Genomic DNA, 25,909 nt, shown 5'->3' with positions numbered 1-25,909 from the left:
ACGTACTGACCCTACAGATATTCTTGCACATGTGTACCAGGAGACTTGTTCCAAGAAAATGTAGCCACCCTGTTCATGGTAGCACCTATTTGGAAACAATCCAAATAATAATTTACCAGCAGAGAATAAATGAATAAATTAAGATATATCCTCAGAAGATAGTATTTTACCATGAATAAAAATGAATTAAAGCTAAGCACAAACATCTAGATAAATCATGCAAACATAATGTTGACAGAAGAATGCAAGTGGCTGAAGACTACATAATAGCATAATGTGATTTTAATAAAGCTGATAAACAAGCAAGCTAACACATGTTTAGCAAAACATTTATGTGAGGTACAGCTACTTTTAGAGAGCAAAGAAATGAGTAATGAAATGTCTAGCGTATTGGCTACCCCTGGCAGGGAGGCAGGGTGATGAGATAGGAAAGTACTACAAAGGCAGTTTTAAGGATGCTGGCAATATTCATGGGTTTTACATTGTATGATCTATTTAAACATGATTATTATGCATCATAACTTACATATGTATAAAAAGATGTATGTACCAATTAAATTACGGTTTCTCTGTATTTAAATCACCTAATATAAAAAAATAAACTAATAATTAGATATAAGCTAATTCATTATTTGGTGTTCACAGTTCATCTTTTATGAACATAACACTGAACACAGTTTCTCAGGAAAAGAAAGCATACTAAAGAAAACCTCCAAATAAAACATGAAAAATAAATAATAAATGAGTAATGGAAAATAATAAAATGAGCAGATACAATTTAAACTCACCACCAGGGCTTTGGATCTGTTGCTTAGAAGTTTCTCAATATCCCTGGCTGCAATTTCCACCAGCTGGCGTGCGTTATTTGGTTCCACGGTATACAAATCTTGGTATTTCTCATAAATCTATATGAAGGGAAAATAAAATTAATAAGAACAATAATTGCTTATTTGGCTCCTAAATGCTCATTAGAATATATTTAAAACCATAAACAACTGATTTGAAAGGCAACCCCTTTCCTTTCTTCATCTTGATCTTTTCTGAGTTTAGGTGTGCCCGAAATATATATATAAATATCAATTTGCTGTAAGACCACAACCTCACCAAAATAGTGTGTCATGTTAACAGGTTGTAAAACATCTTGTACCACAGTGGTTTGTGTATGCAATTTTGTGACCTTAAGTTGTACCCCCAACCTCAAAACCTGGTATTAACTGCCTTCAGCATTTTAAAGAAAGAGGGAGGCCATTCTAGAAAACAGAAGAATTTAAGCACAGGAGGTCAAACCTGGAGGATGTGTGCAACGAACAAAGGTCGGGGGAAGGGGAATGCGATACTGTGATGAGGGAGACTTGCACTTTTTCCCTCACTGCAATCACTGAGGCTAAAAACTATGCTGCTAAGCTTTATGACCAGAAAGAGAGACACGGAGAATGAAACCCTTCCCCTGCTCAGGTTCATCCTGGTGACCCAGGGAGCTTCATTTCACAAAGAGGAAGGTCACTGAGCTCTACATTAAAGTTTGGCTAAAGCTGTAATAGTATAAACATTTTTATTATGAAATTGAAATTTTTTTTAACTTACCAAATAAAACTATACTGAAAGCTAGACAGCAATAGGAAAACTATGTTTCTGGCTCATGTCAGTGTTTATGGAAGGAATTCCCCGGAGTGGCAATAAGATGTACCTGGTTTACCGAGCTTGTACTCTCCTGGCAAGAGAGGAAAAATCAAAGAAAGGAGGGAGAAAAAAAAAAAAAAAACCAGTGACTGTGTTTGTGACTGGAGGGCTGAGCTGAGAAGGAAATCCCTTATGCATCCAACAGATGGGCTGCACATGCATGACTAAACCATCTTTGAAAGCCAGGGACTGGCAGGTTTCTACCGTCTTATGAGAAGTGAAACCAGGCATAAGTAGGAACCAGTTCAACCCTGCTTTTTACTGGCATAACGCCAGCATTCTGTGTTACTACCAACAGGTTCTACAGCCTGTTCCCAGCTGAGCATGGATGCTGCTGGTGAACACTGGCTTTAAAAGTTCACAAAGGGCTTCCCTGGTGGCGCAGTGGTTGAGAGTCCGCCTGTCGATGCAGAGGACACGGGTTCGTGCCCCGGTCCCGGAAGATCCCACATGCCGCGGAAGGTCTGGGCCCGTGAGCCATGGCCGCTGAGCCTGCGCGTCCGGAGCCTGTGCTCCGCAACGGGAGAGGCCACAACAGTGAGAGACCCGCGTACCGCAAAAAAAATAAATAAATAAAAAGTTCACAAATACATATGCTAATATTTATTTTTTTAAGTATTTTGGTTTTACATGAAGTTATACATTTTTATTTAAGTGATTAAAACATACCAATATTTTAATTAATAAATTAAAAACAATTAACTATAATTAAATTAATAAACTAATCAATAGTTTAAGATTTCAATCAAACTCTTACTGCTAAAATTATCCTTTTCAAACGGTGAGGCTTTTCTCACATTTGTTTGAATTTTGACCTTGCAGGTTTTCATTCCAATTATTCAAGGCACAATAACTTAGCCATATAAAATTCCTATATTTAGTTTCATTCAGGATTCCTGCATATTACTGGATTGCTTCTGCTTTCTTCTACTGATGAGTAGATTATTGAGTCCTATTTTTAAAGACCCAGGTTATCCATGAAGAACTCCCTCCAACCCAAGGCTGCCTCTTTCATTTCAGCCTAAAATGCCATCCAGGAACATGTACTCCTGAATAGATTAATTGATTTTGGAGTACAAACAGATAAACCTCAACATCACTTTAACTGATCCAGGATATTTAGTTCTTTGCAGCAAAATGGATATAGCTAATTGGTGTGAAAGGCAGTTGTGCTTTGTACCATTAATATCTTGTCCATTTCTGTCTGAAGTCTAACCTCCTTCCTGTGGTATAGGAACTCAAATAGAATTGAGAGTTGGTAAAGATTAGTTCAGGACGCACAATCTCTATTTCGCATTATATACTACAGTTAATGGCATTTATTAGTCATTATCTATGTATGCCAGACACATTACAGGTGCTATAAAGAATGAATGAATTATAAATCAGAAGAAACTATTTTAGTTCAAGTATGTGTATTTTTCTCAGATACAGAATATTCTCACAAATTCTGTTTATATTGTAATTTTTAAATGCGTAGAAAATAAAAACTAAGGTCTAGGTTGCAAATAAACTATAATAAATAAAGGAAAGGAAGCTTAAGTCTAGATCCCCAATGTAAATATCCTACCGTTTACTTTTTTATGTATAAAACCACATTTGAAATGTTTTCTTTGTAATAAAAATGAATTAGAACCATATAACTGCCCCCACCAAAAGAACTGGACCTTGCTTCTGGTTTCAAAGAATGCAGTATTCTTTTCTGTTGCATGAGATACTGTGAAGGCTCTCAAAAAGTCTCCTGGTGTATGTTCAGTAAACAATTTTCAGAGTAGAAGGTTTCACGTGGATGTTTAAGATGATATATTTCCATAATTTACAGATATTTATAATTCTTTCCACCACTAAAATAAACCACATTTCTCCAATATTTAGCATGTTAACATATGAATATTTTAAAGAGTCTAAAGCATCTTTTCTTTCCCTCTTCCTAGCTTCTTTTCCTTTTTAAAAAATTAATTATCTGCTTTACCATTTTACCCTATGTTTTTCCTGCAAGAAAAAGAGCATGGTGGAAATAATATGAGTTTCTGGCACCAGATAGAGCTCAACTCAAATCACATGTCAACTCCTCACACGCTATGTGACATTGGCTTCCATTTCTTCTACTAGAAAGAACGCAGCACATAAAGAGAATTCAAGACAGGATCTTTTTCCTCCTGACTGTATATTAATATGCTTTAATTTTTTTGTATAGTTCAAACCTTCTCACTGCCACCCTTGACACTAGTTTTGACAAAAAGAATACCTGTTGCTTGTACATTCCTTCTTTCCTACAATCTTAATTAACTGGCTTTAATGTTCTTTCACTACTAAATTCACAGGCCAAGTTTTGCTGTGATGAAAACAGACTATGGTTTCCCTACCCTTTTCACTGAAAACTTCTTTCTAAGTCTCTTGGCTCTATATAAGTCCATGGTTTTTCAGAATAATACACTTAGAAATTACTTCATATGTAATATCTAAAAAGTGACATCACTCATTGATATAATCGCTTAGTAAACATACCTAAAGAAATGTTTCAGAAGTCATAATACTTAGTATTACACCATGGAATTACGCCATGAAATAATACCAATACACCAGAGGTGTTTACTAAAAGCTAGACAGGCTTCCAAGTTTTGGATGACCTAGACGATTATATTAGCAATCACATTCAGGCAGCTACTCTGAGGTGTTTCACACACATCATTTACTCACTTTAAGAAATCTAAAAAATATCTTTAATTAACCAATTGTATTAGTGAGAAAAGTAGGTTTCAGGCTTTGGAATATCAGAGTGGAGGGAGTTTAAATCCCATTTCACATCATTCAGGAGCAAACCACTGCCTAGAGCAGCAGGTCACATGATAATGGGTCATGTTTAGGTAAAGGGAGTCTGCAGTGCCACTGTAGGCCCAGGACCTTCCTTGGCTTCAGCAGGATGTAAAGAAATAGGAAAGCCCCTTCGGATGAACAAGAAAGGTAGCTGAGAATTAAGGATCAGTATGTCTGCTAGGAGACCGTCTCGGTGCAGGTTCAGGGGGATCCTAATGCAGAGACAGAGATGGACAGTGGGAAGCAGAGGTCCAGCTGAAAGACGATGGTGACAATCAATCATCCAGAGCTGAGGTGCCCTACACAGGCTGGAGAGACTGGCCGAGTTCTTAGCAGCAATTACATTAATAACCATATCGAGAGAACAGAAGAGAGCAAATACACCAGATATCTTGCCACATAAGTTTCCCCTTACACCCAGATGCCCAGGAGAAAAGTTAAGAAAATCAGAGAATACTGAAAGAGAGTTGGAACTTAGAATTTATTGAATACATAATTGACCACAAGAGGCTGTTTTAAACTGAAAGAGACTAACCTTGAAATGCTGAGACTAATTTTTTTCCCCTCCTGGGAGAGAGAATGGCAGCCCATGGTAAGTTAAGTGCCCTAAAGAGAAACAAAGTCAAATTTCTGCATATTAAACTTTAAATATGAAAATTTTGACAGCCCCTTCCCTCAGTGCTTTTACATTTACTTCCCTCCAATGGAACTTGTCCTGGACAAGCCAGCAAGACCTCTGCCATCTTTCTGAAGGACATTTCTCCTTGGACAGTCCCTGATGAAACAGGAGTTTCCTTACAAATCGGTAGCAATATTCTAATGTAAGACCTTGCCCTTGGCCCCTACCTAATTGCATCAGGGCACATCAGACCTTGAAGCAGCTAATTTCTGAATTAATGGCCTGTGAGGAGTCAGGTACAAAGGATCCATATAAACAAGGATAATATATTGAACCAATCAGATTCTCTCACCATAGCATGACAAGTTGGATGGATCAAGGGCAGAAGCAGCATCAAAAGTGAAAAGAGGAAAGGAGGAAAACAGTCTTCAGATACTATTGAGTGACATAAGTGATGGCTGTGGTAGGTAGAATAGTGACCTTCCAAAGATACATCCTAATCTCTAGAACCTGTGACTATGTTATTACAAGGCAAAGGGGAATTAAGTTTGCAGAAGTTTTGCTAATCAGCTGCACTTAAAGAGATTTTCCTGTATTGTCCTGGTGAGTACAATGTAATCACAAAGGTCCTAAAAATGGAAGAGGAAAATGTAACCACGCAAGAGAAAACCAGAGAGATGGCAACATGAGAAGAAATCAGCCCGTGTAGCTGGCTTTCAAGAGGGAGGAAAGGGGCCATGAGTCAAGGAAAGGACTTCTGATCTATAGCATTGTAACATAATAAATCTGTGTTATGCCAATAAATATATAGTAATTTGTCACACTAACAAGAGAAAACTAACACAGTGAGTTAGCTGTGAAGAGCCCCCAGCTGAGAGGCAAACAATACTCAGCCTTTGGGGCTGCCTTAGCTCCAGACCTTCCTTCCCACTGCCCAAACTATCTTCTAAATGCCTTTAATTCTTGCTGAAACCCAGGCTCTTCCTGAGTTCCCTTAAATGTACTACCTTTATTTTTCTTTTACAGGTAGTTCTATGATACACTCCCCAAGTGATTCACTCTGCCAAAAACTAAAAATGCTAAGAAGCATTTTATGTAAGTTGTGATTAACATTATTTATTACTACTTTGCATGTCCATTTCATTAGTCGCCAGATTCACTTCACTGAAATGAAAACTGAGCTCTAGCGTGAGAAATGTACAATTTCCGTTAGACTTTATGATATAATGAAATTATCTCAGGACTCCCATTATAACCTTCATAATTGTATAGGATTCTAAAAAGAAATTTTAGACAGAAGAGCTAAAAATATAAAGCATAGATGGCACACTGTACAAAAATATATATGAATTGGGTGAATAAATATGATTCCACCTCATAGTAATGAAAGGTGGGATTAAGAGAAAATGTTACAATATAAGTCTCATCATCATTCTAACTTCACTATCTTTATTGGCTAAATTCATATAACTTCAATACTAACACAGACAGGAAAAGAGATTCACTGTCTCCTCAACCGCTTTAGATATTCACAAAATCAGTTTTACTTTTAGTTGAACTTTGCAATGTGGGATGGTTTATTTTTTGGGTTTTTTTTTCTTTATTAAGTGTTCCATGGGCTTTTGAAATACATGTTCCCTAGCAACTTAGAAAGTCTTGTTTCTAAAAGACGCATTAACACAAAAGTATGATATAATTTTCTTTCTTGGTCACTTTCAAGGATGAAAGTTCCCTTAAGAAATTCTACGATTCAAAAGTAAGGTCTTTCTTTTAATTTACCATAAATCTCATCATCATCTAAGCTGGCCAACACAGAGAGATGTTGAGATATGGGAAGACTCCTTTATCTAAGGTAAAGAGTAACTAGTGACACTAAATCTGAATTGATATTGGAATATATTTTACCAAAAAACACCTACCTTCCTCCTTTGAAAATTAGCTGAATTTTAAAAAGTGAACTTTGCCATAAAAAATATGCAGTATTTCCTAGTTAACCCCTAAGCTCTTCAAACTCTCTCCTCTTACCCTTTGATTAAAAAAGTGAATAATGCACTCTCTTAAACAAAAGTCAAGCTTTTAAAATGCATTAGTTCTATTATACTGTCAGTTACGTCAGCTAACACAGTTGGGTAAAAAAGGAATGCCAACACCAACTGCTGAAATATATTAATCCAATAGTTTGCGTAAATTTATGAAGATATAAGCACTCATAAGATGAAAGGCATTATATTAATATCAGTAAAAGAATCAAATTTGGGCTTCCCTGGTGGTGCAGTGGTTGAGGGTCCGCCTGCCGATGCAGGGGACACGGGTTTGTGCCCCAGTCCAGGAAGATCCCACATGCCGTGGAGCAGCTGGGCCCGTGAGCCATGGCTGCTGAGCCTGCGCGTCCGGAGCCTGTGCTCCGCAACGGGGGAGGCCACAACAGTGAGAGGCCCGTGTACCGCAAAAAAAAAAAAAAAAAATCAAATTTGATAGTCTACAACTTCATTTTAGGTAAATTACAGCCCCCCTCCTTTTTTTTCTTTTCCCAATAACCTAGTTTTTTTTTTGCTTTTTTTTTTTAATTGGGGTATACTTGCTTTACAATGTTGTGTTAGTTTCTGCTGTACAATGAAGTGAATCAGCTACACATACACATACATTCCCTCCCTCTTGGACCTCCCTCCCCCACCATACTACCTTTGAAATTTTTATGGCTTCAGATTTCTATTTTGCTACCTTTAAGCATATGCAAAGATCATCTAACATATAAGTATCATGTTTATTATGTATTTCTTACTTCTCTTAACCACAATGTTAGTGTCAAGAAGACAGAGACTTTTGCCCATTTTGTTCACTGGTACAGTCCAGCACATAGTATAGTGCCTGGCATGCAGTGAGCACTCAGTAAATACTGATGGCATGAATGACTGAATGGACAGTGACACTGGTACTATGTCAGGCTTTTCTAGGAATGTGAATGCTTACTTTAACGAGGGCTTCCTTGTATTTTAAAATAAATATCTATTCTGAACCAAAAACAAACGAGGCTATGTAAGGACCTATGCAGTTACATAATGAAATAAAAACACAACACCTAAATGACAATTCGATTCTAATAATAAATACACAAAATAAGGTAATGATCAATATGAGGAAGAGTATTAGACGTATAGAAAATTGTGCTGTCAGAATTCAGAGGGAATTAAATCACATGGATTACGATAGTCAAAAACATGGTGAAAGATGGTATTACAGCCACGCTTCAAATGAAATGTGCATTAATAAGGAGAGAAAGAAATCTGAATGTGTGCAATACAAGGAATAGGACAATATTGAAAAGCAGGGCTTCCCTGGTGGCGCAGTGGTTGAGGGTCTGCCTGCTAATGCGGGGGAAACGGGTTCGAGCCCTGGTCTGGGAGGATCCCACATGCCGCGGAGCGGCTGGGCCCGTGGGCTGTGGCCGCTGGGCCTGCGCGTCGAGAGCCTGTGCTCCGTGACGGGAGAGGCCACAGTGGTGAAAGGCCCGCGTACCGCAAAAAAAAAAAAAAAAACTACAATGTGGTATCACCTCACACCAGTTAGAAAGGGCATTATCAGAAAATCTACAAACAACAAATGCTGGAGAGGGTGTGGAGAAAAGGGAACCCTCTTGCACTGTTGCTGGGAAGGTAAATTGATACAGCCACTATGGAGAACAGTATGGAGGTTCCTTAAGAAACTAAAAATAGAATTACCATATGACCCAGCAATCCCACTACTGCGCATATACCCAGAGAAAACCATAATTCAAAAAGAGACATGTACCCCAATGTTCATTGCAGCACTATTTACAGTAGCCAGGTCATGGAAGCAACCTAAATGCCCATCGACAGATGAATGGATAAAGAAGTTGTGGTACATATATGCAGTGGAATATTACCCAGCCATAAAAAGGAACAAAATTGAGTCATTTGTTGAGACATGGATGGATCTAGAGACTGTCATACAGAGCGAAGTAAGTCAGAAAGAGAAAAACAAATATCGTATATTAACGCATGTATGTGGAACCTAGAAAAATGGTACAGATGAACCGGTTTGCAGGGCAGAAGTTGAGACACAGATGTAGAGAACAAACGTATGGACACCAAGGGGGGAAAGCCGTGGGGGGCGGGGGGATGGTGGTGTGATGAATTGGGCGATTGGGACTGACATGTATACACTGACGTATATAAAACTGATGACTAATAAGAACCTGCTGTATAAAAATAAAATAAAATAAAATAAAATTTAAAAATTAAAAAAACAACTAAAATAAAGAAGATGATAGTCTTATAATAACAAGGTGACAAGCATCATTTCAACTCTCTTAGGTAACAAGAGGGATACAATAGTCTCTGTTAACAAAAAGTTTGGATTTCCCTAACATCCTTCATTATAAGAAGACACAGCACATTAAAATTGAAATAGAAGGGGAAGTATGGACCAATGTCAGAGAACGTGGGTGAGATTTCAAAATGCATATATTGCTAACACTGGAAGAATAGCCATTGTACCTTACAGGGGCATAAGAGGAATCTGGGAAACTTACAAAACATCAAACAAGGCTGTAAGAAACACCTGACATTATACATTGGGGGGAAAGTTACAGGAAAGAAAATGTAGCCTGTAATTTGTGTGATGTCCAAAGGCTGCAAATGTCTCTGCATTCAGCCATGGGGAGCAGAAGATACAGAGTAAGTTAGGCCTTTCCTGTCCCTGGGCCTCAGGGGTAGGACGAGGGTGAGGCAAGTGAGGTAGCGAGAGCACAAAATTTTAGGAGCCCCTAACTCACTCTAAGGATCGTGCAAGTTTATGACCCTCAGAACAAGTGCACCTCCTTAAATTCTTCACCTTCAGTGTATCATGTGCCTCACCTCAGTCCAGGTTCTGCTAGTCCCCTGTCCCCACCTGTCCCCTGCCAGGAATAAGAGACCTATTTGGAATGAGGAGAAACTCTACCTCTTCCCAAAATACGGTCTTCACATCTGCTTCCTAATACCAAATATGTTCTGCTCCAGGGCTCAAAGAGTAACCAAAGACTTAAATAACCAAGTGGAAATAACTATCAATCCCTTCCTTTTGTAATAAAAAGGAGTCTACAAGAAAGTCTTGGATTCCTAAAGGGAAAGGCAGAAGTGTGAATAAAATAGCACACAAAGGAGACAACTAACCTCCCGGATGATTGTAATTTGCTTCCACAGTTGTGGTTTGCTTTCCCCAGGGCAGAGTCAATCAAGTGCAGCAACTGAGGATTTCTGACATATTTGCAAAGTTCTATTTCCTTTTAATATAACTTTTTGCAGATTCAGCAAGGCATTTTATAGAAAAAATAAAGAGCAGTTTCTATTCATCAATTTATTTTTAGAAACCTTTTGCATAAAGCAAATTCTTATTGTTATAGAAACCATTAATTTAGAATACCTGGTCATTGAAATTTTGGTATAACTTTATCATGAAATAATTTATTAATGTATTAAAGGAAAAAATGGTTGCTAGTGAATGTTTTATGAACTTAACCTTGTTTCCAAGAATATTAACACCACTTTAATTTCTAAAATGTCATCTATTTATTAACATATGATTATCATCCTCTCCACTTGCCAGCACAATAGCTAAAAAAGTTTGTGTTTGTGTGTGTGTGTGTCTCAAAGTAATAAAATGCCTTCACTTTACTTAAAGAAATTGGAGAAGACATAAACAAATGGGAAAACATCCTGTGTTCATGGAACGGGAGAATTAATATTGTTAAAATGGCCATACTAACCAAAGCCATCTTTAGATTCAAGACAATTGCCATCAAAATACCAAACGCATTCTTTACAGAAGTAGAAGAAATAATCCTAAAATGTGTTTGGAACCACAAAAGACCCCAAATAGCCAAATCAATCCTGAGAACAAAGAACAAAACTGGAAGTATCACACTTGCTGCTTTCAAACTATACTACAAAGCCATGGTAATGAAAAACAGTATGGTACTGGCACAAAAATAAACACATAGACCACTGTAACAGAATAGACAGCCCAGAATTAAATCCCGGTACATACGATCAACTAATATTCAACAAGAGAGCCAAGAACACCCAAGGGGGAAAGGTTAGTCTCTTCAATCAATGATGCTGGGAAAACTGAAAAAAACACATGCAGGACATTGAAACTGGACCTCTATCTCACACCATTCACAAAAATTAACTCGAAATGGAACAAAGACTTAAACTAAGACCCGATACCATAAAAATCCTAGAAAACATAGGCAAAAGGCTCACTGATATTGGTCTTGGCAATGATTCTTTGGGCACAGCGCCAAAAGCACAAACAACAAAAGCAAAAATCATCAAATGGGACTACATCAAATTCAAAAGCTTCTGCACAGCAACCAAAAAAAAACAATTAAAATGAAAAGGTAGCCTACAGTATGGGAGAAAAACTGGCAAACTAAATATCAGAAAGGGGTTAGTTTTAAAATATATTTTGCATATTAACACAACAATAACAAAAATAATCCAATGGAAGAAAAGGGTAGAATAGAAATTTTTTCCAAAGAGGTCATCAAAATGAGCAACAGGCACATGATAAGATGCTTAACCTTACTAATCATCAGGAAAATGCAAATAAAAATCACAACAAGCTATCACCTCACACCTGTTAGAATGGCTATCATCAAGTAGACAAGAGACAACAAGTGCTGGCACGTACTGGTGAAAAAGTAATCCTTACACAGTACTGGTGGGAAGTAAAGTAGTCCAAAAACTATGGAAAATAATATGGAGGTTCCTCAAAAACTTAAAAATAGACCTACCATATGATCCAGCAATTCTGCTTCTGGGGATATACCCAAAGGAAAGAAAATAGGAGTCTGATGAGACATATGTACCTTCATGTTTATTTGCAGCACTATTCACAATAGCCAAGAAATGAAAACAACCCAAATGCCCATCAGTGGATGAATGAATAAAAAGATGTAGTATAGGGCTTCCCTGGTGGCGCAGTGCTTGAGAGTCCGCCTGCCGATGCAGGGGACACGGGTTCGTGTCCCGGTCCGGGAAGATCCCACATGCCGCGGAGTGGCTAGACCCGTGAGCCATGGCTGCTGAGCCTGCGCGTCCAGAGCCTGTGCTCCGCAACGGGAAAGGCCACAACAGTGAGAGGCCCGGGTACGGAAAAAAAAAAAAAAAAAAGATGTAGTATATATATACAATAAAATATTATTCAACCATGAGAAAGAAGAATATTCTGCCATTTTCAACAACATGATGGACCTTGAGCTCATTACATTAAGTAAGATAAGCCAGACAGAGAAAGAAAAGTACTGTACGATATCACTTATGTGTGGAATCTAAAAAACAACAACAGAGTAAAGCAGAGGTTACCAGGGGAGAGGGGACAGTGGGATAAAACTAATAGCATTTAAGGGTACAAACTTGTAACAAATACTAAAATAGTGATACGGATTTAATGTATGGTTTACTGAACACAGACGATAATACTGTACTATAAGTATGTAATGTGATAAATATCATTACAATGGCCACCATATTAAAGAATGTAAATGTATCAAAGTAACATGATGTGCAACTTAAATTTACATGACGTCAAATTTTATTCAATAAAATATAAACAAAAGTAATACAATGTCTCCAAAAATTTCTATAATTCAAATTGTTTAAAAATACATATATGTTTCATAATCTGGGGGTCTTTTTTTCTTGATCTATGATTTCATTCTCGATTATGTTTAAATATTCATATATACCTTGCATTTTCTATTAATGTGTCTTTAATACATTTTTAGATATAGCTCTTCAAAAAATAGTACCTATCAGTGGAAGACTAGTTGTCCTCCACTCTTTGTTCTGCCCTCTTCCACTGTGAGAGAGTAGGCGTATCATTACCCAGCTAAAGACTCCATTTCTCTGACTCCTTTCCAGTTAAGATGTGGCCATGAGAATAAGTTCTGACCACCAGAATGGGCGCAAGATGCCTTACCCTTACAGGGACTGTGTACCCGCTCTTCTAGTCTCTCTCCCTTTGCATGATGGCTGGGAAATAAGGGCAACTGAAAGGATCACCTTGGACCCAGGAAGGAAGCCATATGCTGAGGATGGCAGAGCCACTCTGCTGACCCTAGACTGCACACCTCTAGATTGTCATATGAGAGAAAAATACACTCTTACCTTACGTCTTTGTTACATTGGTTCCACCTGTACCTCCAACTAATATAATACTATACCCTCAATTAATATAACAAATGAATGACATTTGTTGAGTTCTGATTATAGGTCAATAAATATTTTACATGGATTATGTCAACTATGTCAGCAACACCATGAGGTTAATAAATAAACATCTTGGCTAGATCACAAAGCTATCAACTCTAAGAACTACTGGTATAATAGTCTTTAATATTTTTTAAAAGGATATGCTATAACATTCTATAAAAAATAATAAGTGTATTTTCTTCAGTTAGAAGACCATGAAGACAAAAATCAGGAAAAACCTCCTGTACAATTCGCAGCAATTCTTTCAACTGAAATACACACAAAACCATTTCTGTGCACATGAACAATAATGGAAGTTGTTAAATTCTGCATGTAAATTTACATCATAGAATTTCCTTCTACATTTTTCTTTTTTAAAGAAACTCAAATGGAAATGTTCATGAGTAAATACTTGGTGGCAGAGCTTTCACTTCTTCTTTATATCTTTTATAAAAAGAGCAGTAGCATAACCAGATATATTAACCTTGTACCGAACTGAAGATCTGCTCACCTTCTCGAAATACAAGTGGTAATATAAAAAGGTAAAATATTAACATATATTCTAAAGCATAACAAGACTCTTTTCATTGTTGGAGTTATATCCCATTTAGTAGTTGTATACCCTAGAACAAAAATTTAACCTTGCAAATAATTTCTTCCTGCATATTAATGATGATGATATTCACTTCACAAGGTTATCCTGAGGATTAATAAGATAATGGATGTAAAGGGCTTAGGACAGTGCTTGGACACTTGAACTAATTTAGAAAAAAAAAAAAGTAGTCCTCAGTTGTATTTAAAAGGTTCTAATATATTAAGTACTATACTAAGGAAAAGTATAATGCATTATCTCTTTCTCCTAATTTTATTTTTTCTTTCAATTTTTTAAATAAATTTATTTATTTGTTTGTTTATTTATTTTTGGCCTCCTTGGGTCTTCGCTGTTGCAAGCGGGCTTTCTTTAGTTGGGGTGAGCGGGGGCTACTCTTCGTTACGGTGCACAGGTTTCTCATGGCAGTGGCCTCTCATTGCAGAGCCTGGGCTCTAGGCGTGGGGGCTTCAGTAGTTGTGGCACGCGGACTCAGTAGTTGTGGCTCGTGGGCTCTAGAGCTCAGGCTCAGTAGTCATGGTGCACAGGCTTAGCTGCCCCGCAGCATGTGGGATCTTCCTGGACCAGGGCTCGAACCCGTGTCCCCTGCATTGGCAGGCGGATTCTTAACCACTGTGCCACCAGAGAAGCCCCTCTTTCCTCAATTATTTAATCTACTTTGTGGATGATCATATGCAATTGAAGGACGTGCATTCTCCCAATATGTGATTAGAAATGGAAAAATCCAATAAAAGATATCTTAAAACTTGAATGTATCAGGGCTAATAGTACTACATAAGCCTATTCATTCCTGATCTTTAACAGAAGTTAATCAGGTACCTGGGCAAAATCTCTAATTTTTAAAGTTAAGGTACTGCTTTTATTCAATACTATTTATCAGACTTCCCTGGGCTAATATTTTATGATGCCCAAAGTAATTTTCATAAAATTGCAAAGATGTCCAATTTTAGCTATGTTCCCTCATTGCAGCTGAGCCCGCAGGTAAAAAGCAAGATGTGCCCTGTGATGCCAGTAAAAACTACATTCAATAATTTGGGAATCATCATTTTTTAAATATTGAATTTCAACCCCAAACCTGCTAAATTCCTCTATTTTTTGAACTTTTGATCCTTACCATGCATCTAACACCCTTAGTCTCAACACAAATTTCACTCTCAACTCTGGCATCCTTCAGCTAGTCTGCGCTTTAAGTTCCTGTGGCCAAAAAGAAATGCACCACTGGGACTTCCCTGGTGGTGCAGTGGTTAAGAATCCTCCTGCCAGTGCAGGGGACATGGGTTTGATCCCGGCTCCAGGAAGATCTCGCATGCCGTGGAGGAACTAGGCCCGTGCACCACAACTACTAAGCCCGTGCACCACAACTACTGAGTCTGCGCTCCACAACTACTGGACCCACACACTGCAACTACTGAAACCCGTGCGCTCTATGGCCCGTGTGCCACAACTACTGAGCCCGTGTGCTGCAACTACGGAAGTCCCCGTGCCTAGAGCCCATGCTTTGCAACAAGAGAGGCCACCGCAATGAGAAGCCCATGCACCACAACGAAGAGTAGCCCCCGCTCACCACAACTAGAGAAAGCCTGCACAGCAATGAAGACCCAATGCTGCCAAAAAAAAAATTTTTTAATTAAAAAAAAAAAGAAATGCACCTCTTTTGCCCCCATCATGGACCACCTTCTCTCTGGGCAAAAGGAAAGAGGCATATGGACACATTTACCTATCTTCTTGTCCCCTAATACTTAAATTCTTCTTCCAGCAGTAAATTCCTCTTTCCCTCCCTTGTTACATACATATAATTCTTTTATTTGTATTTTTTCTATCACTGTAATGAGGTACAATGCCTCATAAAAGCAGCACTGTGGGGATTTTCTTCCATCCTGTCCATTCTATTTTGTTATCATAATTTACACAAGGCCATTTAATCATGCATCAATATTTACACTCTTCTTAGTCATCTACAACTCATAAAGCATAATAGACATCAGGTGAGACTTTTTTCTTAAGGACTCATTGAAAAACGCAGATTTGGCAAGAGAGGGTTCACATATTAACACCAAAAGTAAAAAACGAGTTCAGCCAACAAAGTGGTTTTTGAGGCTGATAAAACACTGAGGAGTAAAGAAGAGCTCCCAAAAGCAGTTTACTTTTAATTTCAATCTGTCAATAAAAAGAGTTACATAACTTTTAACCAGAATCTGTCAATTCTCTTTTCTTTTTTTCTCATTCCACAAATGCCATCACTTTCATGGAGGCTTACTTATTACCCTACACACTTTCATATTCTAATTTATTTTCCCACAGTGAATCATTGCAGATCCCAAACATCAGCTAACAGTAGCCTTCAGGCATCTTTGCACCTTCAAAAATGGAGATTTTGATTACTAGCATGTCAGTTCTCTGAGGAGAGGAACTGTGTCTCTGTCAACCCCTGGTAGCCTGCACAGTGCCTGGGACATGCTGCGTGCTCAGTAACTGTTCATTAGAATTAATTCGATCATTGTTATTCAGAAAGAACACTTTTCATTTCAAAATATATTCCTTATGTCGTCTCATAAATATTGAAATTTACTCAACATATACTCGGTTTGAAACCTACAATTGTGTTATGAAGAGATTCAGGAATAATATTTTGAAGTATATGCTTAGTAAGGTTTCTTTATGAATTCCTATTAATACACACGGTAACCATTCATTCTAGTTTCTCCCAGAGAGGAATATTCACATATAAATATTCATATAATAAATATTCACAGATCATACATGAAACCACTTTTATACCATTTCACCTCATTGATCCACCACATTTTTGGAAAACAAAACACCTCACTGCATCACTAACAACACAACATGAAGGTACTTTCAAATTGTTAGATTACTTACACTGAAATGAAAGCAGTGAGACTCTAAAGAAATGATGCTTAAAATTTAATAAATATTACGGAAGCTATATATGTACATGCTCTTACCCAAGGAAAATGATCGATTTAAGATGTTACACAAATATTTCCATGTTGCTATTATTATCAAAAATCATTTTAGAGTGACATTCATAGTCATTTCATAAATCATAAGAAAAACCATCTTTTATAGTGTCTCCTTTCCTTGCACAAAAGTCTGTACGACCCATCTCAGTGATTCACTCTAGCCTCTAGGCATGGCTATAAACATTGTAAACCGCTTTTGAAAATAAAATCTACCCTCAAAGAGTGAAGATATGTTCCCACTGAGGATACTCAAAAGAATCCCTCACAGGGCTTAAAGTCACCACTATACAAAAGATACTAATATCCCCTGAAGATGGGAGGAAACAGGACACCCCAATTTGAATTTTAGGGATGACTATATATCATATGAACTCATGTAAGGGAAGGCTGTATACAAACTGTAAAGTGCAGTGAGAACACCTCACTAATTGTTAGGGATGGCAGTAACTGGCAGCACCAAAAGTCCCTCTCAGAATTTCACTATCAGATTCACATGAAAAATTGTCCTATTTATAATATAGAAAGACAGTTTCTTAGAGGAAAGAACTGCATGCAAAATAAAGAAATGATTAGTAAGTTTTGGGAGACTTTACTCACATCAACAAGCTGATTGACTCCACTTGCAGTTTTTGCCAGGGTGACAAGGTCTTCCTGCATCTTATCCACCCATGACTTGATGCTGCAGAAATCAGAGAAGAGAATGTTCTATCAGATCTCTCACAAAGTAAGGCCACAGACTGACATTCTATATGCAAAGATTATCCGCAGATAATTCATTAAATTACCTTTAAGTCTTTCTCCTCCTTCGCAGCTCCTACTATACCTACCCACCCCTCCAGCCCACTTTTTTTTTTTTTTTTTTTAATGCGGTACGCGGGCCTCTCCCTGCCGTAGCCTCTCCCGTTGCGGAGCACAGGCTCAGCGGCCGTGGCTCACGGGCCCAGCCGCTCCGCGGCATGTGGGACCCTCCCGGACCAGGGCACGAACCCGCGTCCCCTGCATCGGCAGGCAGACTCCCAACCACTGCGCCACCAGGGAAGCCCCCAGCCCACTTTTAAGTGACAAGACCAATGAACCTTTAGGGGCAACCTCTTAGGATGCTAAAATATCCCCAACTCAAAAAGAGAAAAATGACAAATGAGGGTAAATGTTTGCTTAATTTTTACGAAAATTCCATTAAAAAAAAGTTACTAAATGGAATATTCTAAACTAAACTTTACCCTTTAGTTTACAAGCCTTTGTAATATAATACTAAGGGTGTGCTAAATGTAGACTATTTGAAAACTGCCAGAAAGTGACAAATATTTTTAAATTTCTTATAATTCCAATACCCAAGGATAATCACTTAACATTTTGATGTATTCCCTTCAAGTTTTTTAAAATTCTTTCACAAGGTCAAGCACATATTATGTAAAATTCACATATCTTTTTTTCCATCAGTCACATGATAAATACCCTTCCATGTCATTACAGATATTTTATAAACACTGTACTTTAATGGCCACTTAATATTCCCTTATCTCTAAATCCCATAATATACTTGACCATCCCCCTTTTTAAAAAGATAACTAGAATGTCATCAGCTTTGACTGTTAAAAATTTCACTGCAACAAATATCTCAGTACACATTAAGCTTAAAAGTATTTCATTTCCTTAGCTAGACTCTTAGATTTGGAATTACTGGATCAAGGCTTAAGTTTTAAAGAAATGGTTTTGAGCATTAAAATTATGATTGAAGGTTGCAGTTCAAATCCTTTTCATGTAAAGGTGAGCCTTGAACAATGTGGGGGGTTAGGAGTGCAAAGCCCCAGGCAGCTGAAAATCCGCAAATAACTTTACAGTCAGCCCTCCACATCCGTGGTTTGGCATCCACAGATTAAACCAATGATGGATCATGTAGTACTGTACATTAACTGGAAAACAATCTACTATAAATAGACTCACGAAGTTTAAACCCATGTTGTTCAAGGGACAACTGTATATACTTTAACGTAATGGAGATCTTAAAATACAAGCTATGGATGTCAGAACATTTTAGAAAATTCTAAACTGATGGTCTATCTTATTTTTCCTGTCATTAGCGATTACCAAATACCACACAATTTTCCCCATTCTAATAAATTAAATTTAATTTGCAATCCCTTCATATATTTCATTTATTCATCCTCATGTTTCAAAAAGACCTAAAGTGTGTGTTCTTTTCTGTCCATGCAAATATAAGAAAACACTAATAAGGATAGGAAATGATTTGAATTTGAACTTCTCTCTACATATATATGGTATGTGTATCTATCATTGCTTATTTATTCTGTTCTTTGGATTTTATAAATACTAAATGTTTTCCCTCTTTTTTCTTTATTGACATTGTGATTTATTTAGTCTCAGTATACTGCAGTAGCATACAAATAATTTATACATTTAAAAGGTAACTCTTAGATATGTTCGACAGTGAACATAAACTCTCAAATGAACATATCTACAATATAGAAACAGACTCAAAGGCATAGAGAACAGACTCGTGGCTGCCAAGGGGGAGTGGAGGTGGGGGGAGAGAAGGATTGGAAGTTTGGGATTAGCAGGTGCAAACTATTATACTATACAGGATGGATAGACAGCGGAGGTCCTACTGTGTAGCACAGGAAACTATATTCAGTGTCCTGTGATAAATCATAATGTAAAAGAATATGAAAAAGGATATATATAACTGAGTCACCTCACTGTACGGCAGAAATTAACACAACATTGTAAATCAACTATACTTCAATAAAAAAATTTTTTTAAACAGGTTAACTCTTCTGTCATAAGAGAGTAAGCTGTAATTCAAGGACTGAAGCCAGTTTCCCCACCGCAGCGCTGGCTCTGTCCAGTGAGCATTCACCCTGAACTGAGCCCCCTGGCTCCCGTCTGTCAGCCTTGTCTTTTTTTTTTTTTGCAGTACGCGGGCCTCTCACTGTTGTGGCCCCTCCTGTTGCGGAGCACAGGCTCCGGACGCGCAGGCTCAGCAGCCATGGCTCACGGGCCCAGCCACTCTGCCGCATGTGGGATCTTCCCAGACCGGGACACAAACCCGTGTCCCCTGCATCAGCAGGCGGACTCTCAACCACTGCGCCACCAGGGAAGCCCCCTATACTATGTTCTTAACAGCTTGTCAGTGGGGCAGAGAAGACTGGTCTCAGTGATAGGTCCACGTACCACAAAAAAAAAATAGTATAGGAACAAAGATTATTTTTTATAGACATGCGGTATTACCTGCTTTTCCTAAAATACATAAGCACTCTGCCTTTCAAACCTGGAATTAGAAGATTATAATGGCTAGGAAATAAGCGAAGATCTCACTGATCATGAAAGTGAAAAATTACATAAGGGACAATATTCATATGGGCAAATTCTCTATCAGTCTTTCTCTTTCTAGGTAAATTGTCAACCACATATGCATAATCACTAAGCACTATTTTATTAAATGTCTCCAGAAGGCACTATAATATTTTGGAGAAAGTTACAGAGGATATATAGTCTTTTCAGATAATAAGAAATGAACATAGCACTCCATGAGGAAGAATTTGTTGTTTCTTCTTTGTCGGCCCACTCAACAAGAACTAGTATCTGCTGGAGAAGATACTAAAAGCTGGCAGGGCTGAAACGAAAGATATATGCGTTACAGTTTGGTTAGGTTTAAAACTGGGTCTGACAGGAAAGAGGCAGAAGAGAACAAGAATAAGGTGGTGTAGGGGAGGAAAAAGTATCTTTTCTTCTACCTTTCTAAATTCTTGACTGAGAACCTGTAACAAAAGACTGACTAATAAGTGAAATGCATACAAATTGATTCAAGTTTTACATGACACGGGAGGCTTCATAAGGAAATGAAGACCTGCCCCCCACCCCAAAAAAATGGTTAAACCTGAGTGTCTTTATGCTAGGTTTGATGAAGAACAGAAAGATATGATGGGACAAAGAATATGAGCTAAGTATAGCAAACTGGGGGAAACTTAACAGAGACCATTCATTCACATTTCTCTTTCTGCCCCATGTCTTCAGAGATAAGGATGCTCCTTTCTCCCAGGTATAGGGAAGCAACGCTCACATGAGGGGAAGGTCACAAAGTCCTTCCTGAAGATGCCACTTCCCCAACACCTTCAGCTTAAAATATTCAATAGGCTATGTAACCATATTTAGCCCATCCTGAATCCCATCTCTAGGACATGCTTCAGGAATCAGAAGAGTCACTTAAAGTTTATTAGATAGTTGTGTGGGGAGGTGGATAGAGGAGGCTTTCGACTAGTAGCTACTTAAAGTGAGATTTGAAGGACAAGTGGAATTTAAGAAAATCGAGAAGGGAAGGAAGAAACAACGAAGGCAGGGAGAATTTAAAACGTGGCATTGTCAGCAACCACAAGTAGTCTGCATGGCCAGAGTCCAAGGTTGTTCATCAAATGTATGGAATGGGGGCAGGAATGGTCAGGAAGAAATTCTGGCAAATAGTTGGCCAGACCCAGGGTCTTAAATAACATTCTGAAGCATTTATATTGTATCCTCAAAATAATGGAGAAATAATGGAAAATGTGAAGTTAGCGAGTAACAAGATTAACGGTATATGAACATGATAAAATAATTTCTCTGATAGCCAAGCGGATGGTGGCTTAGAGGGAGAACAAAGAGTGAGGAGGGAGGGGCTAGATAAGATGGAAGAAATGAGGGTTCAAACTAGCTCAGTAGTAGCGAGAGTAGAGAGGGAGACAAAAGGGAGACCAAGTAGAAGATACCAGCTCAACAAAACTCTGAAGGATGGATGACAGGATTTCATGTACTACTAGATTTAAATAGTGAATGGGAGAAAGGATTCGCAGATGACTCACGGAGTTCCTCAGTTAGACAATGTTAGGACATTCTGTTATAGTAAGTATAAGAGGAAGAACGATTTAGAGGGGTATTGATGAGTTCGTTTTTATTGGTTCAGGTAGAGATGTTTTTGAAAGATTCACGTATAGAAACCCAGTAGGCAATTGAACATACATAGATTTGAAGCTCTCAGACGTTTCCATAGCATTTAAAGATCAGGTAGTTTCAAAGGACAAAGGTAAATCAGTGTATGACTCCCAAAGGAGAGTTTATAAAGGGAGAAAGAAAATACACAGCAGCTAGAACTCCGGAAAATAACACTGAAAAAAGAGACGGGAATCTGAGCAGTGGCAAGAAAGAAGGGAATCCAAGAACAATGGTATCACAAAAGCCAGGGAAGGTAAGAATATCCAGAGAGAGTCATCAAACAAGGTGAGAGAAATTTATCTATCTTATATGTGAGGACAGTGAGAGAAGTGTGGAACCTAGGAAAAAAGGGAGAACAAGGAGTGAGTGCTCCTTTTTGTTTTATAATCGGAGAGATATAGGCATGGTTCCATGCAAAAGGAGAAAGGCACGGAGAGGAGACATCACAGAGAAATCTCAGGAGAGAACATGCAACTTACTGACAGGGCAAGGGCCTTCAAAAGACTAGATTCCTGCAGCTTTTTCTTGCTCACCTCTATATTCCAAACATGATCGAGTGAAGGATGAGTGAAGAAATAAGCAGAACACAGGAGAATCCTAATCCATGGCTGGAAAGTAGGTTACTTCTTCCATGGAGATCGAAGGGAAAACGTAAACGGTTTTAAGTAAATGAAAATAGCTAAAAAACTCGATCAAAAACTGGAGACAGTTCTACTTATCAGTCTCTATTTTTTTTCTTTTTTGTAATAAAGTAGACAGAGTCATCAGTTCAGAGATAGGCAGGAGGTATTAAGGCAGGGTAGTTGAAAAGAAAAGTTGGACGTTTCAGAAGAACAATGACTGGAGAGTATTTAAGGACAAGCCCTATACTGGGGGTCACCAGTTTTCATCAGTACTAATCAGCATGACTGTGTGAATTTCTCCACCAGTACTAGGCTAAAGAGGGTGAGATGGGAGAAAAAAGGCTTTCAGATGAATATGGGGCAGATACCAGCAGGTGGGAAAGATGGACAAGGAAAGGTGAACTGAAGGACCTGAAAACTTTAAGATCTCTACTAATTCTAAATAACAAAGACTACCAAAAATATTCATTAAAATGTTACAGTATTATATTTATACACAACATTTATTTTCTAAACATTTTTCTTATGGAACCAAAAATGCTGTTACAATATTTCTAGGAAAATGTGAAAATACTGTATTGCCAAATTTCAAATTTCTCATCATTTTGGGGGTTTGTAGGCTAATAATCTCATAAAAGAATATTCTGGAAGACTAAATGAAGAAAGTGGCCTGAACACATATCCCACATTTAAATCACTTGAATAAAAATATAATTTCTAAAAGTAAAAATTCTAAAAATCACTGAAATAAAATGGATTGCTCTCAGAAAGTTTACAGTTCATTTGAAAATCTTTCTCTTGGAAATAAATATACATTACAATATCTGAGCAGCTCAAAAAAAGTTGAATCAATGTATATCAGGTTATATAGATACAACAGAACTGAACTAACAGGTACACTGTTTCCATGAGAATATGCTCTGGATTTTGCAACTTGTGATGTCAGGAACATACTTACTCTGCTTGTTAGAAATGTAACTCTCTGACTTCATGTGTCAAGTGGTAACAGAGGATTAGCAGGTTAGGACTTGAGCATGATATAGTCAGGAGAGTGTGAATGGATGGTATTCATAGAGAAGAATGATGAGAAGCTCCAGAGACTGGGTATGCAGTCAACGCATGCAACAAAGCTACTTCCTATCTCTCTGCTCTCTCCCGTCTCCCAATTTTCCACTGCCTTTTGAAACCCTGTGTTTCTCTAAGCTCCTACAACCCCAAAACGTCAATATCTCATGACTGCAATTGCCACCTGTACATACATAATTCCTACATTTGAGCTCCATTTCTGCCTTAATTACAATTTTCTAGATCACTCCCTTTTGATTTTCCAGCCTTCTTTTTCAAGATATCTATAAAACTAAACTTAAAATCTTCCCTGCCCATAGCACTAACCCTCTGTGTTCCTTCTTCTTGTTGGCAAACCATCTCCTCAGTCATCCATGATGGTCCATGCCATCAATTTCTTCATCATATCCCTCCTTCAATCCTTTGTAAAATAATGGTATCTCAGTGTTTTTCCCAATACATACCTGAGAGCTGAATGCACTGAGACCTTATTTCATGCCAAACTTCTTGCCAAAGGTATTTAACATTCACTCTCCCATTCAGTCATCAGAAAAACTAGTGCTCACTTTTCATAGATGGGAAAACTTCAAGTTGAGAGAAGTTTAACAGCCCAGCCTTGTAGCTTCCACTTTTCTAAGCCATTTTACTTCCACCAACCTCACACATTTCCATGTGTGTCGACTGTCCTTTTCCACATTCTGCTTTGGCTCTATAACCTCTCCCTGAAATTAATCCTCCACCTCCATTGTGAATAAATTTCCCAACTACTCTAATGTCACCTTCACAAGCTCCCAAACTAAAAATGTCCTCTTCTATCCACTAAATTCCAAAGCACTTTAATTGTGCTTTGTGTTTATTTTTCTGTAGACTTTCATGATTAGATGGATATACTTTTACTCTCATTCATCACTGAATCCTCAATATTACAGTATTACAGTGCCTTGCATATAACAGGCACACAGATATTTACTGAACAAATAGAAAATGTATTGAAATAAAATGTAATTGCACTATTGTTTTTTAAAACGCCCAATTATCTTTACTTAATGCATGCAGAGTAAATAATTTACTTACTAAATTTCCTCTTCCCTCCAAAATCCACATCAGAAAAAAACGAACTGCTGGACCCATGCATCTATAAACAGCACCCACTTTTCAACAAGTAGAAGAACTTTTAAATGCAAGTTAATACTTTAAAGAAATTTTTTTAAATCTGTATAACGCACACCTTGTAATTCTAAATCTCTCAAGTGGACACTGAATTTCATAGGAAAAAAATGAAGTCTTGTAATCCTTCTCTACCTCTACAATAACTCAGTACAGAGTCAAATAGCAGTATATGTTCCCAACTGTTTGATGATGTCTGCCGGCTCAGTGTACTTTGGAGAATTCTATATGAGATCTCTAAAAATTGAGGCAAATGCAAATATTTTATTGAGTAGTTGAGATAATCTTTTATATCTTCTACTTCACTTTACTGTACAGAAATAGCCCAAATTCTAAAGGCAAATAATATAAAATACTCAAGTTTTCACTAAATTTGAGAGAAGAATACTCGCCATGCAATTAATATTGTTCCTTTTTTTTTTTTGCAGTACGCGGGCCTCTCACTGTTGTGGCCTCTCCCGTTACGGAGCACAGGCTCCGGACGCGCAGGCTCAGCAGCCATGGCTCACGGGCCTAGCCGCTCGGCGGCATGTGGGATCTTCCCGGACCGGGGCACGAAACCGTGTCCCCTGCATCCGCAGGAGGACTCTCAACCACTGCGCCACCAGGGAAGTCCAATATTGCTCCTTTTGAGGTTAGATTTGCCTGTAGGATGGCTTTCAAAAGAGTATAGCATAGTTCAGGAAACTATTTTAAAAAGAAGAAGAAGAAAGAAAGAGATGGTAATCCATTTCATTTTGCATGCATTTGAGGAACATCAAATTGAGAACACCATAAATTACACCCTGTTTCATCTATTGTAAAGTGCAGCAGTTGAGTACAAAGTGTCAAGTCTGCATAGTTGTCTATTTAATTGTTTTAAATGCTACAGAGAGAATTTGCCTTTTTACTGGTTGTCATAATGGAGCCAAAGTGATAGCTAAGAAATATTACAATAGGTCTTACAAAGACTGTCCTTCCTTCCTATATCTCATGTAGTAAGTCCTCTGTCAAAAAAGAATGTGTGGGGCTTCCCTGGTGGCGCAGTGGTTGAGAGTCCGCCTGCCGATGCAGGGGACGCGGGTTCGTGCCCCGGTCCGGGAAGATCCCACATGCCACGGAAA

General features: G+C 38.0%; 1 protein-coding gene across 1 annotated transcript in view; it reads right to left on the bottom strand.

Moving 5' to 3' along the window:
* Window positions 1-788: 788 nt before the first annotated feature.
* The window catches only part of CACNA2D1 (calcium voltage-gated channel auxiliary subunit alpha2delta 1), a gene marked incomplete at its 3' end in the record, with an annotated part of 105,384 nt that continues 80,263 nt past the window's right edge, over window positions 789-25,909 (bottom strand). The window contains exons 2-3 of the mRNA XM_024738444.1: window positions 17,566-17,647; window positions 789-905 (exon numbers count right to left, since the gene is read on the bottom strand). Of these exons, the coding sequence (XP_024594212.1) occupies window positions 789-905; window positions 17,566-17,647 (199 nt within the window). The remainder of the gene's footprint in view (window positions 906-17,565; window positions 17,648-25,909) is intronic.

The sequence above is a fragment of the Neophocaena asiaeorientalis genome, unplaced genomic scaffold (genome assembly GCF_003031525.2).
Source record: "Neophocaena asiaeorientalis asiaeorientalis breed wild unplaced genomic scaffold, Neophocaena_asiaeorientalis_V1.1 scaffold89, whole genome shotgun sequence".
NCBI lineage: Eukaryota > Metazoa > Chordata > Mammalia > Artiodactyla > Phocoenidae > Neophocaena > Neophocaena asiaeorientalis.
The sequence above is the reverse complement of the archived record's forward strand: the minus strand, read 5'-3'. Positions and strand labels throughout refer to the sequence as shown.